Source organism: Odocoileus virginianus, unplaced genomic scaffold (genome assembly GCF_023699985.2).
Source record: "Odocoileus virginianus isolate 20LAN1187 ecotype Illinois unplaced genomic scaffold, Ovbor_1.2 Unplaced_Scaffold_23, whole genome shotgun sequence".
NCBI classification, from domain to species: domain Eukaryota; kingdom Metazoa; phylum Chordata; class Mammalia; order Artiodactyla; family Cervidae; genus Odocoileus; species Odocoileus virginianus.
In genome coordinates, this window is record NW_027224285.1 from 518,236 (window position 1) to 531,848 (window position 13,613).

Sequence of the window (13,613 nt, forward strand, 5' to 3'; positions counted from 1 at the left end):
TGGAAGTCCTGGAGCCTGGGCCACTGTCAGTGCCTGGTGTCCAAAGCAGAGGAGGTGCCATGAGGCTTGGGCCTGAGTCCCAGGGAAGAGGATATGGTCCCCCTGTGAGCACCTGTAGGTGCTGAGTAGACCCTGACTCCCTCACTGGAGATACCAGGCCCTGGGCCTGGGGTGGCCCAGGGCATCTACAGTAGATGGAGGCCAGTGAGGGTATGAGCATACGGAGTCCAGCCAGTCTCTGGCAACACCTGCCTTCCTGTGGGGGATGCATCTTGTCATGGCACCTCAGGGCCTGACTGTGGGGTCTTGCCCTTGGACATGGTGACTGTCACCTGTCACTTCAGGTGACAGTCAGCCATCTGCACATGGAGCTTGTCCGCCGGCTCTTGCCTTCTTCCTTTCTTCTTATCTTCGCCATCTCTCTTCCCTCTCTTTTTCCTTCAAACCCAATGTAGAAGGATCCCAAGTGGGAATTCCCACGGAAGAACTTGGTGCTTGGAAAAACTCTGGGAGAAGGTGAATTTGGAAAAGTGGTCAAGGCCACAGCCTTTCGGCTGAAAGGCAAAGCAGGGTACACGACTGTGGCTGTGAAGATGCTGAAAGGTATGTGCCCAGGCAGTACACAGGGGGCTCTGCCACCCACACCTGCGGGGGCCCCAGTGGGTGGATGAAGCCCTTATGACAGCCAGGACTCTGGCAATCAGCCTGCTGCCTCCTGAAGAACCAGTACCCCTCCCCTGCTCTTCTTGAGTGGCTGCAGTCTAGGGACCCCCACCATGGGTGATGTGGGCTGGTGTGGTCCCTGGAGAAGCCCGGTAAGACATTCCTCCCTTGAAAGCTTTCAGAGCCATGCTGCTGGGGTATCAATGTTGGGTAAAGATCTGAGTTTAAATTAAAAGCCCTTAAGTTCAGAACCAACAGCTCTCCCCACCTCAGTCTGCCCCATTCATTTCTTTCACCAAGCGTCCACTGAGGTCCTGGCGAAGAGACCACCTGTAAGGACTGGCCCCTGTCCCCCAGGTCCCTGCCTTTCCCAGTCCCCACCCCGCCCCGGCCCTTAGCAAGCAGCACTGCCCCAGTCTTACCACATGCTGGGTGCCCTCACTGCTGCTGCTCAGCGGGGACTGGGTAGACGGTCCTCTGCCACGGCCGAGCTCTGGCTCAGCTGGACCAGCTGAGGGCCCAGTGGCCGAGTGATGGGCACGTTTTAGGCTGATGCGCACTGATGCTCAGCAGTCGGGGAGCCATGCAGTGCCGGGTACTTTTGTGTACTTACCCAGGCCCTCAGACTGGGGTTGCCCCTTGTCTATGAGCCCCCAGGCCTTAAGAGGGCACAGTGAGACTGGCCCTGGGTCACCCACGTGTGGTCCAAAGGGTTCCAATGCCCCATCTTGCAGCTATCTTCTCATTTCCAGACAAGTCTGCAGCCAGAGGCAGTGGCACAACTGGGCAGTGGGATGTGGGGCCATGACCCAGGGGGACAGTTTGGCCAGGAGACCTCCACACCCAGGCTCCTGAGCACAGCTATCTCTGCCCTTGGAAAACACACGCTCAGCATGGCAAGATGACTTCCGTGAAGTCTCATGGCCTTCACCTTTCTCCAGGGCCTCACCCCCCTTTGCCAAGTGCTTGGTTGGCAGGTGTTTGGGGACACCAGGGAGTCCCTTTACCTCCCCAGAAGGGTTAATGGAGGAGTGTCTTTGTGCACGACTGTCTTTGAGAGATGGTGATTGCAGGGAAATAATGCCATTTGCATGCATAGCCCAGCCCAGAAGGCTTTCCATAGAAAGACTCTGCTCACATGGAATTGCACTCCTCCGGTTCTTACTCCCTGGAGGCAGTTGAGGCTGTTGTTGACCCTCCCATGGGCTGAGAGTAGCTCCAAGCAGTGAGGTCCTGGCAGGCCTCAGTCTAAACCTGAGTAGGATGTCTGGGAAGGAGACAAGTCTGTGTAGACCCCTCGTTTGCATCTGTGACCCAGCATGATGGTAGCATGGACTTCGTGACCTGCTTTGTTTCTGTGCATTTCAGAGAATGCCTCCCCAAGTGAGCTGCGGGACCTGCTATCAGAGTTCAGTCTCCTGAAGCAGGTCAACCACCCGCAAGTCATCAAGCTGTACGGGGCCTGCAGCCAGGATGGTAAGACCGGCCGAGGACTAGCAGCTGCCGGGCACAAGCCAGGGGCTCTGGGCTGCTCCATTCTGCATTCTCCCTCATCCCCATCCTTTTCTTCTCTGGCCCCTGTCCTCTCTCTTCCTGGAAGCATGATCTCTCTGGCCCTTGCCTGAAACTTGTGTGTCAGTGGACCATGAGGGATGCCACAGGAGTGTTCCCTGGGGTCTCTGGTGACATCCTGGTTGTCAGCACCCTGCCCCAGGCCGAGCCCTTAAGACAGGGAAGTCCAGAGATGAGCAGTATCTCCTGGGCACCTACTGGGAACTAGATATGCCATAACCTCCAGGTGATCCCAACCCCACCCCAGCCTGGGGTGGCAAAGGCAGTGGCAGCATCACCGTTTTTCCCATAAGAGCATTTTGCTCTATTGGTCTTCCAAAACTGCTTTGCCACCTGGGGGCCTCCCACTTTGTGTGTGTGTGTGTGTGTGTGTGTGTGTGCGCGCGCGCGCGTGCACGTGCATGTGTGTGCATGTGTATTTGGGGTGTGAGGGAGATGGGAGGCCAACAGGGAGAGAACAGCAGGGGCACCCGTCAGCACCAGTAGCACTCAGGGCCGGGCCTCGGGGAGGACTGTGGCCTGAGAGCAGGCAGGGCAGGGAGAGGGTGGCCAGGGGCAGTCCAGAACTTCTGCCTCCTTCAGCCATCCTCAGGCCATACTGTGGCAAGACCAGAGGTACAAAAGATTCCTGACATCTGAGCAGAAGTGGTTATTTCCCAGGGCAGCTTCAAATGCAGTGACTGCTTGCCCTGGACACCCAGGAAAGAGATTGTGGTCAACTGTCCAGGCAGCTGGCTTTGGAATCCAAAGCCCCTGCAAGATGGAGAAGCTTCCCAAGTGGCACTAGTGATAAAGAACCTGCCTGTCAATGCAGGAGATGTAAAAGACCTGGGTTCAATCCCTGAGTCAGGAAGATACCTTGGAGGGGGACATGGCAACCTACTCCATTATTCTTGCCTGGAAAATCCCATGGACAGAGGAGCTTGGCGGGCTACAGGTCTGTAGGGTCACAAAGAGTCAGACATGACTGAAGTAACACTGCAAGGTGGAGAGCAGAGTGATGTGAGAGTGAGCTGAGGCTTGAGTCCTCCGGCTGCTGGAAGCGATTGCCCCATGCTGGCCCAACTTCTGCCTGCCTAGGGTCACCTAAGCAGCCAGCCCACGTACCTACCGCTCTGCCCCCAGGGTCACTGCTCCTCATCTTGGAGTATGCCAAGCACGGCTCCCTGCGGGGCTTCCTTCGAGAGAGCCGCAAGGCGGGACCTGGCTACATGGGCAGCGGGGGCAGCCACAACTCCAGTTACCTGGACAACCTGGAGGAGCGGGCCCTGACCATGGGCGACCTCATCTCCTTTGCCTGGCAGGTCTCACAAGGGATGCAGTACCTGGCTGAGATGAAGGTGTGTGCCACCCCAGCCCCGCACCCCCTCCGCCAGCAGTGGGCCCGAGTTTCAGGGGTCCCTGCTGCTGTCTTTTCCACAGCTCGTCCATCGGGATTTGGCAGCCAGAAACGTCCTGGTAGCCGAGGGCCGCAGGATGAAGATCTCGGATTTTGGTCTGTCCCGAGATGTTTATGAAGAGGATTCCTACGTGAAGAGGAGCGAGGTACCAGGCTCTGGGGTGCGACGGCCTGAGGGCAGAGGGCATGGTCAGGGAGCCCACAGGGTGGGGACAGACTTTGATCTGAGGGAGATAAAGCGGGTTTTTAGAGTGTGAACTTCCAGTCCTCATCCCCGAACGCTGTCCTAGTCCTGGGTCCCCAGAGACCCGGAGCAGGGCTCAGTCCTGAGCCTGTTCCTTCTCTTCCTCACAGCCACACGTGCTGCTTTGGAGCTCCCTGCTGGGAGTGGGGTTCCTGCAGCTTCTCTCACTTTTCATCACTATCACTTCTAAAGGTCACCCACCACTACAGAAATAACAATATTCTTGTCTGCAGTTGTTCCTCTCACTGCTGCAGAGTGAAGGTCACTGTTTTACTTTCTGTGTAACTTTAGTCCTTTGCTTGGGGAAAAGAAATGAATTAAACCCAAGCTTGCTAGTCATTCTTTACAGAAAGGATTGAACCACTTTACAGCAGGGTATGCTTCTGGTCCAAGGGCCTAGGAACCGCTGACTAAGTGAGTTTCGAAGGTGATCAGGAGGATCCTGGAGACAAAGTCCAGAGTTGCAGTGTAGAGATTTGGGAAGCTTTTTCCAAGTCACTAAAACAGGTGGTTCGGGGACCTTCTTGGGAAGCCTGGTTCCCTGGTATGGTCCCCTTCCCTGTGACATTGGTCTTGACTTTCTTGGTGCTGTTATCCTCTCAACCCCTTTCTAGTAGCCTCCCTGTGACAGACTAGACAGGGAAGATCACAGGTCCCAAGACACACAGCTAAGCTGGCATTCAGAACAGATGCTGCTCAAAAAGAAAAACACAGAAAGCCACGACATACACTTCAGCTTTACTCTGAGGGGCGAGTGAAGCCCAGGTGCTCCTGGGGCTGTGAGGATGACATTTGATTCCTCGTGGGGTTTCCGTTGTGACAGCATGTCTTAGAAGTGCTGAAGGGGAAGTGGAGAGTGGTGCTCCCTACCCCGTGGAGGGGGGTGGATGGAACTTCCTGTTGATGCACTGGTCCTCGGGAAGGCCCTGTGTCACCCAGCAAGGAAGCACAAGGTGCCCAAGCTTGGCCCCTGAGAGCACAGCCTGTAGGTGGCATTGTTAGAAACACACACCCTCGAAGCAGTCACACTTCATGTAGGGTATGAATCCTAAGTAGTACTTCAAAAAAAAAAAGAAGTACAATAAATGCATTAAAATCCAAAGCAAATGCCTTTTTTAAAATTGATTGTGCCTTGACACTGACCTATTTGTTGTTTAATCAATCAGTCATGTCTGACTCTTTGCAACCCATGGACTGTAGCCCAGCAGGATCCTCTGTCCATGGAATTCCCCAGGCAAGAATACTGGAGTGGGTTGCCATTTCCTCCTCCAGGGTATCTTCCTGACCCAGGGATTCAAACCCGCATCTCCTGCACTGCAGGTGGATTCTTTACCACTGAGCCACCAGGAAAGCCCGCTGATCTATTTGTACCAAAAAGCTATTTCTTCAGTTGCATTAGAAAGGATTTATTAGGTTGAACTCCAGCCTCTCTATGGTGGAGGACAGTCTTTCAGAGGATGCTTAAAGGGCCCTGGGATAAAATAAGAGGGAAAAATCAGACTCAAGACACTCACATTGATTTCTTCGCTCAGAGCTTCTTAGAAAGGCCTTTAGTGTGTTCGTTTGTGTCAGAAATTCCCGAGATGAAAACACTGGATGTTGGCTTCCCAAACCCCTTCACCCTCAGAAATCAGGGGAGATCTTGATGGATCTCCATGCTTCCAGCCTACCCACTGGGCAGCACCCAGGGTGCCCCTGATCTCCCCAGAAGTGACCACAGTGGGGCCTGGCTTGCACTTAGGATCAATTCTTTCGGATGTGATGTGTGACCAGCACACCTTGTATAGCTATGGGCAGGCCGACTGACTCCCTCAGGTGTCTCAGCCAAGCCTAGGAAGGCAGGGCTGGGACTCCAGCTCCTGTGAGGCTGTGCTGCTGTCCTGTACCCAGGAACACACTGGAATCATTACTCAGTGTTCCCTAAGAGCTGAAAGAGCCTGAGATGTGTCCCCCACACACACCAGTTCCTAGGATCTCAGAGCAACGTTAATGCCTTTCTTTCACTCCTTCCTTAGGGTCGAATCCCAGTCAAGTGGATGGCCATTGAGTCCCTCTTTGATCATATCTACACCACCCAGAGTGATGTGTGAGTCTGGGTGTTGCCTTCCTGGGGTGGAGGTTACACGTATGCACCTGTCTGGGCAGCTTCGCTGGGAAACAGAATTGCCCTGAGTCCCTGTCGGCTCATTCCAGCCATCCAGAGTGACCTCCCCAAACTGGGGGGCTGCGAATGGAGGAGCTTTGTGTACTCACACAGCAAATGGCAAAGGCCCAGACAGTAGTTCTGAGTACCACGGTGGAATGCATGAGGATGTGAGCCATAGCTGCAGCCCCCCTTGCCTCCCCCACCTCCCCTGCCCTCTCTTTGGACATCTCAGTGACACACAGTCCCAGCTGAACAGTTCCCTCTCTGTGAGCCTGAGTGTGAGCAGGCTTCAAGCAGGTCCCCAGCAACTGGTCCCCACCCAGAGACAGGTTTAGGGTGGAGTGACCTTGAGTGGGTTTCCGGTACCCAAACTGCTCCAAGACCAAAACTCAGTCTTCCAAGTCCAACTACATTCTCAATTGTTTTCAAAACCACAACAGACTTGTTTCCAAATGTTCTGCTGTAAACAGCCTTGCATGTTTTGAATAAGGTAGGCTGTGAAAAGGCAATACTTAAACAGTTTTAACAACTATGTTCTGATTACCAAGTTGACTGTAAAACAACTGGAAATGCAGGGGAAAGCATAACAAAGGGACTAAAAGTTAATGGGGCCCCACCATCCCTAAATAACTAGGGCCAGCACTCACAGGCCTTGCCTAGAGTTGCCTGTGGCATGCAGGCATTCTTTATTACTATGAATGGGCTTGTGTGATAATGCTGTTTTGTGATGATTTTGTCCCCACTTGACAGTAAATTTTCCCTCACAGTTGATATTTTCCCATTGCAGTGTTTTTTCCCTTTAACATCTTATGAAAATTTCCAAGCACACAGAAAAGGTGAAGGGGTTTTGCAGAGTGCCCCCGGTGCCCTGTGGCCTCAGTTCGACCTGCTTTTCACTGTGCTCATTTGCATTCCCTGTGCCGTCTCTGATGTTACAGAGCTTCACCTCAGGGGTCAGCCACCTGCCCCTTTTGGGTATGGGGGCTGAGCTTGGGCAGCAGCTTGCCGGGGGGTTGGGGCAGGGCAGGCAGACACCTGGTCCTGCCTCCATTCCACTTCCATCTGTCTGGTCAGCCTAGGCTGAAACTGTGGGCACTTGGACCACTCTCTGTACGGGGAACTCGGGTCCTGTTGCTGCATAGGGGGAGGATATCTGGGGGGCTGAGGATGCCACAGACTCAGTGCAGTTGCTCATTGGCCCTCTGGTTCTGCAGGTGGTCTTTTGGTGTCCTGCTGTGGGAGATTGTGACCCTGGGCGGCGACCCCTACCCTGGGATTCCTCCAGAGCGGCTCTTCAACCTTCTGAAGACAGGCTACCGGATGGAGAGACCAGACAACTGCAGCGAGGAGATGTGAGCATGCTTTCTCTGGTCCAGCCTCCCCAGACACTGACACTCCAGACTTTGGAGGGGTGGGGTCATGCACACTCATCCTTTCCCACTGCTGGGCAGCCCTGGGTGCCAGCCCCAGGCGAGCTGGGCAGCTGGAAGCGACGGGCTAAAACAAAGGTACAGATGACAGAGAACCACCCTTGGGCATGATGGCACATGCTGGGGACCCAGATTCCACTGGGGGATGGGTGGGCCTCCTGGGGGGACTTACAAGCTGAGGGGGAGCAGGACTCCAGGAGAGGTGGTGGAAGGATGAGGGCGTGCTTCAGACTGAGGGAGCAGCTTCAGTCTAAGGCTAGAGACCTGTCCCAGGATGCTTGGGGAGGGGCAGGTAATTCAGAATGGCCCCAGGGGTACATACAGGGGAGCGCCCAAGTGGAGACACCAAGGCAGGCAAAGAGCAGGCAGATGGCACCTGGACTTCAGCTCGAGGCACCAGAATCTTCTCATCAAACGGTGGTTCCGTCAGATGATCCTTGGAGAACAGGTTGAGAACACATGAGAGGGGGGTCGTCCATAGTTAGACACACACTGGTCCATTCATTCTACAAAGTCTGTCATGCACCTGCCATGTGCCTGGCTCGGGGCTGTGGGAGCGCAAGGGTGAGTAGGTGCTGCCTCCCTGGGCACCCTAGACTGGCAGGCACAGGCCCAGCACTCACCCACAAGGTGGCCCCTGCAGCCCTGCCAGAGCCCCAGGGGAGGGAGGGAGGGAGGTGCAAGACAGAGTGTGCTTGGCAGGTTTTTGTGTTCATACACAGTTCATCCTTCATAAGAGTTTTAAGGACTGGCATTTCTGCATTAGCTGCCATAACAAGCATGGCTGGACCACAGCGCCAGACACTGTGAGCCCCTGCTGACCCATCATACTCTGGCCCAACTCAGAGAAGGACGCCAGTGACACAGGAACAGCTTTGGGGTTTTGGACCAGAGCCTCTGGGGCCCAGGCACACTGTGCTGGGTGTGGTGGTTGTGACTGGGCAATCCTTGCTGGATTGTCACCACCCACCTGTTTGTCTCACCAGATACAGTCTAATGCTGCAGTGCTGGAACCAGGAACCAGACAAGAGGCCAGTGTTTGCCGACATCAGCAAAGACCTAGATAAGATGGTGGTTAAGAGCAGAGTGAGTACCCGGAGCCAATCCCTGGTGCCACCTCCCTCACCCCAGTTCATGGAATTCCCAATACAAAAGCAGAGTGCAGCTGTGCAGAGTGAGATGGTCATGTCATCTCCTGGTAGGGGGCAGGGAAGATTGGGGGGGGGGGGGGGGCAGGCACGAACCTTTATCCTTAATCCAGGCCTCTTGGACTTCTTGAAATTAGCAAGGAACCAGGATTTTTACCTTGACACTTAGGAAGAGCCCTCCACAGACAGGGGTGGGAAGAAGACATGCCAAAGCCAAAAAAAATTATTTTCAATAATGGAACTTGAGGAAGTAAAGTTAGAATGAATGTGTCCTAAATTCAGAATCTATGAAGGGTCTGGCTAGGGGTGGGAAGTGAAGGGAGCAGTGGAAACTGTGACAAATAGTAGCCTACCAGCTGCCTCTGAAGGACCTCTTAACATAGACAGCGTAACCTGTAGGAATAAGAGTGCCAGCATGCCAGGGCTTTTTAAGGGATGTTTATGTTTCCCAGTTTTTGTAGCAATTTCCAAAAGCTCAGTGTGGGCCAAACAACATATCTGTGTGCCTCCAGTTTACAACTCTAGGTGATAGAGGAAATCAACACAGTTTCCACTAATATTGATTGGGCAATGGGCTGCCTCCTGTATTCTGCCTTAGATGCTGGGGATGCAAGTAAAGAAAATAGACACAGACCTTGCTTGCCCTCTGGTGGTTTCATCCTTAAATTGACGCAGTTACTGAAAGCTGTCATTTCTCCAAACATGGAAGCCAAGATGCATGGACTGGGCCCCTTCGAATAAAACCCAACCTCGATGTATCATTTGGGCAAATCCTATGATTTGCCCTAAACAGAGGTAATAGCTGATGCCTACAGACAGCTTTCCTAGAACAGTGCTGAGAACCAGCCAGAAACACACTGCAAACATTCTTGACACCTTTAACCAGGGCAGTGTAAGTAGCCAGTCCTCACAAATCATCCTGCTTGGGAGCTGAAGCCTCAAGCAGCATCTTATGCAAAACCCACACCAATGACTCAGATTTCTTGGTCCTGACTTGATATTGGAGATGGCAGGAGTGCCTGGAGGGAAGCCGGAAAGTGTGGAGCAGATGGGGAATGTGTCTTGGCCTTCCCACATGAGTCATGGGACTGCAATCCCAGAGCCTCAGGTTTTACAAACAGGCCTGTTCTCCAGTGCTGGGCCTGGTGACCCTAGTGCTGCAGAGAGAGGACCAGAACAATGAGGGAACACATTTCTGCCTCCAAGAGGTGATTTTCTGTGATGAGGACCAGAGGCTGGGGGAACTCATGCTGACAGCCCTGGCCAGGGGCTCAGATCTGGCAAGAGGTTGGTAGGTGCGGGGTGGGACTCGGCTGGGGCTTCTGCTCTCAGGCAGGGCGGGGGTGGGGAGGGCTGGGCATGTCCAGCAGTGGCCTGCTCCAGGAGTGACCAGGTCTCTCTCCCTTCCAGGACTACTTGGACCTGGCCGCGTCCACCCCATCTGACTCCCTGCTGTATAACGATGGCCTGTCGGAGGAGGAGACACCCCTGGGGGACTGTAATAATGCTCCCCTCCCTCGCACCCTCCCCTCCATGTGGATTGAAAACAAACTCTATGGTAGAATTTCACATGCATTTACTAGATTCTAGCCACGTTGTTCCTGCTCTCTGCACTGTCCTTACTCTCTGTAATGCTTTTTAAGAATGTTTCTGGTTTGAATGAAACCAAAGTCTGCTCTGAACCTTTTTGTTTGTAAATGTCTGACTTTGCATCCATTTACATTCAGGCATTTTTTTTAAAACTATTTTTTTTAAAGGATGTGAAAATATGTGTGATGATCACATTGCCCAGCAGCTTAAGATGATAGAGGAGAGGGCGAGGCAGAACTCTCAGGGGATATTGAGAAATGATGACTCAGTCATTTCCCGGGTGGGGATTTAGTCATAATACTTCTAATTTTAACTACTGGGGTACATTTTCCTGACCTGGGGAGGCATTTAATCTAGAAAGGCGGAACCAGCACTACCCTGCTTGCACTTAGAACACAGCTAGCAGCCCCCCAGGCTCTGTCTGGGTGAGTGGGGGTCGGGGGGAGGCTTGGAGGCCACCCAGTGCTAGGGACCAGCATTGGCGGGAGGGACACACACAGACTATTGTTTTCACATCTTTTGTATCACACACTGTCATGACAGTTGTCACTTATGAAGTCAGTGCTAAAAGCTGGAGCAAAATGCTTTTTGAAAGAACGTAGTCTGTGGTGCTGCGGTCTTGCAATGGACAGTAAATATGGTTCTTGCCAAAACTCCTTCTTCTATCTTCAATACTTGAATTTTTTTTCCTGTTTCCTAACTTCATCATGGAGTGTTTTGAAATCTTGGAGTCTCAAGCCTTTTTCAGCTGAGGTTGTTCCTTTCGCATGCCTCCTGGGTCATTGATTCCTTGCTGGCTAGTGTTCCTTGCCATTTGTCCCGTCGATGCTGTGGGACCGAGCTGCGTGCACCCTTGATTTGGAAAGATCCTCTCCTCCGTAGTAGGCTGGGATGGAAGACAAGTAGGTTCCTTTACATTAGAGCACTGTATATAGAAGCTTCCTGCTTCTGTAAGCCAGGCAGTACAGCAAGGTGCTGATGTGTTATGCTGCCTTACGGAAAGAGTTAAACAGGTCACCAGAGATTGATCAGATTTTAGAGTCCGAAGCTTATAAAAGTCAAAATTGGTAGTTTCTGGTAAGCTACAGTTACCAAGAGAACATGTGATATTCCCCCCTTCTCCCAAACATGTTTTGGAAACCTGGAGCATGAAACCCTGCAGGCGGTTCGCCCAGAAACCAGAAGTTTGGTTTGAACCTCAAAGGGAGTTTTGCCAAGGCCTTACTGTCTGGACATGAAGTTTGAGTTCTTCAGCACAGAACAAATGACCTGTTTTTATTTTTAGGCATGTCAAACCTGAACTAGCCTGAAGAGAGTCCTGTACCACTCACGAGAGCCGCTGGCACCAACATTGGGTGTCCGAGATATGCAAATGATAGTGTATATGCTAACTGGATAGTTTCACCTTCAGCGGCACAATTAATGGACGCGTTTGATAGTTAACATTTCTTTGGAAAAGTAATGGACTTTTGAGGGGAAGAAACATGCTGAGAACAGAAGATTTGCTGGCCCCTATTTGCACATTTCACACTGGCTGGCGGTCTTGCCACCCAGCAGATGTAGCACGCTGGACGGTGTAGGTGTTCCTCCTTCTTCAGCCCTCCACAGCACCCAACTGGTGCATCCGTGAGCAACATGCACTCTGCGCTCACACGTATGGGTCCCTCACTCACTACCTGAACTGTTTGATTTTTTTCTGGTTGCCTCCAAACAAGGTCACATGATTTAAACATGTCCTTGTTCAAAACAAGAGCCCGGCCAGGCTGCATAGGGATGTCAAAGCCTGACCAAGGCTGGAGGGGAAGAGGGGACTTCTGGACAGGCCTCGCTGCAACCTTCAATATCCTGTTTTTTTTTTTTTAATCATGTAACCTTTTCTTAGGAAGACATTTGATTCTTATTATGATTAAAATGATCCTTAGGTTTAGCACAATGGAGAGATGTGATGCCACATTTGGTATGTAGGTAGCTGGTGTGAGGGGAGGCGGCTTCTAGGATATATCTGTCCACCTGGCTGAGAAATCACACCCCTGTGATGAGAAGTGTATGGAGGAGGGGGCCTTGGAGTGGAGTGGACTCATATCCAAGTATTGCTGACCACAGAGACTTGGCTGCCGTGAACTCCCCAGCCTACCCCACCACAGCCTTCAGCACCCACCCATCCAGTGCCCCAAAGTGGCAGGGGCTCATCTCACACGTTCGTGGTTGGTACTTGTGCTCAGTCTCAGCTAGTTAGGTTAGAAGTAGTGTCGACAAATGACCAAGGACTGTGACACCTCTGATGACAGTTCTGATGGGGAAATGACAGGGTTTTGGCTCTTACAGAGCTTGTGTGAAAAGGTACATGTGTCCACTCTTCTTGTGTTTGTAACATAATGCTGCTATGGCAAGACATTTTTGTTCTTAGGTTCTGACCGTGACTCATGAGCTTCTTGTCATTCTTCACTGCTTGTTTGTGGTCACAGACACTCGGCACTCCTCCCATCCTGTGGGGGTGGCTTTTGGGGAGTCCTGGTGGCTCTTCTTTCTGTCCCAATGCTGTCACTTTGCAGGGGAGGGTCAGTTACCAAAACACTGCCTGGTCTTCAGACTTAAAGCACTGTGAAAGAACTTACCAATGTCTCATGAGAATGCTGGATTTTATAGCCATTTCACCAAAGTGGTAAAGTAGGAAAAATTATGGCATTTTTGTGGCCAAGAAGGCTTGGATGAGTTTTGTGGAGGAGCTATGTGTGTGTGTGTGTTTGTGTGCATGTGCATCTGTGTGTGCACACACGTGTGTGTGTACACACCCAGGGAGAGCACTGGAAAAACACTTAACTGCAGATGCAGCACGGCTTTAGTTTGGGCCATTGTTCAGAGGCACTGTGATAGATATCTTTTACAGGCACTTTTACAGATATCTTTTACAGGCACTTTTACAGATATCTAGTCATGGTAGTAAACTTGTGGGTTTCAGATGTACTTGATGATAGTCTTATTAAATGCAGAAGTAGGGAGAAACTTTCTCAAGTTATTAAAAATGCCTACTCAGTGTGAGAGGCTGTAGCAGATTTGTCCTCAGCAGGGGGAGAACTCCAAGTCTAACTGGCTGACCCAGTGGTGGGGAGTTAACCCTTGACTCATAACCTAATTGTCTGTTCCTGAGTTATCCAGGTACTCATACTTGTTAGTCTTATCAGACAATTTTCATATGCATATACACAGAAGTTACTAAGTATTTAAGTATTACTGAGTATTAAGTAACAATCTGTTTTAAAATTTGTTAAATCTGTTTATGAAAGGTTATTAAATCATACTGTGTCAATTTGCTTTTGTAGTCAAGGTGACTAAGAAAATCATTTCAGTTATATAAATAAAATCATGTATCATACAATGCGTAAACTTCTTTTCTCTTTTTAACCTTCTGGTTGGAAACATT

At 51.6% G+C, this 13,613-nt stretch overlaps 1 protein-coding gene and 1 long non-coding RNA gene across 2 annotated transcripts in view; both read left to right on the plus strand.

The window, feature by feature from the left end:
- RET (ret proto-oncogene) overlaps window positions 1-13,568 on the plus strand; it is a 52,611-nt gene extending 39,043 nt beyond the window's left edge. The window contains 9 exon segments of the mRNA XM_070463056.1: window positions 456-603; window positions 2,032-2,139; window positions 3,361-3,575; window positions 3,658-3,780; window positions 5,894-5,964; window positions 7,239-7,376; window positions 8,441-8,540; window positions 10,013-10,160; window positions 11,478-13,568. Of these exon segments, the coding sequence (XP_070319157.1) occupies window positions 456-603; window positions 2,032-2,139; window positions 3,361-3,575; window positions 3,658-3,780; window positions 5,894-5,964; window positions 7,239-7,376; window positions 8,441-8,540; window positions 10,013-10,160; window positions 11,478-11,497 (1,071 nt within the window). The 3' untranslated portion in view covers window positions 11,498-13,568.
- Window positions 1-13,613, plus strand: part of LOC139033625 (uncharacterized) — a 329,098-nt gene that overhangs the window by 234,712 nt on the left and 80,773 nt on the right. The gene's annotated exons all lie outside the window — the stretch shown is intronic.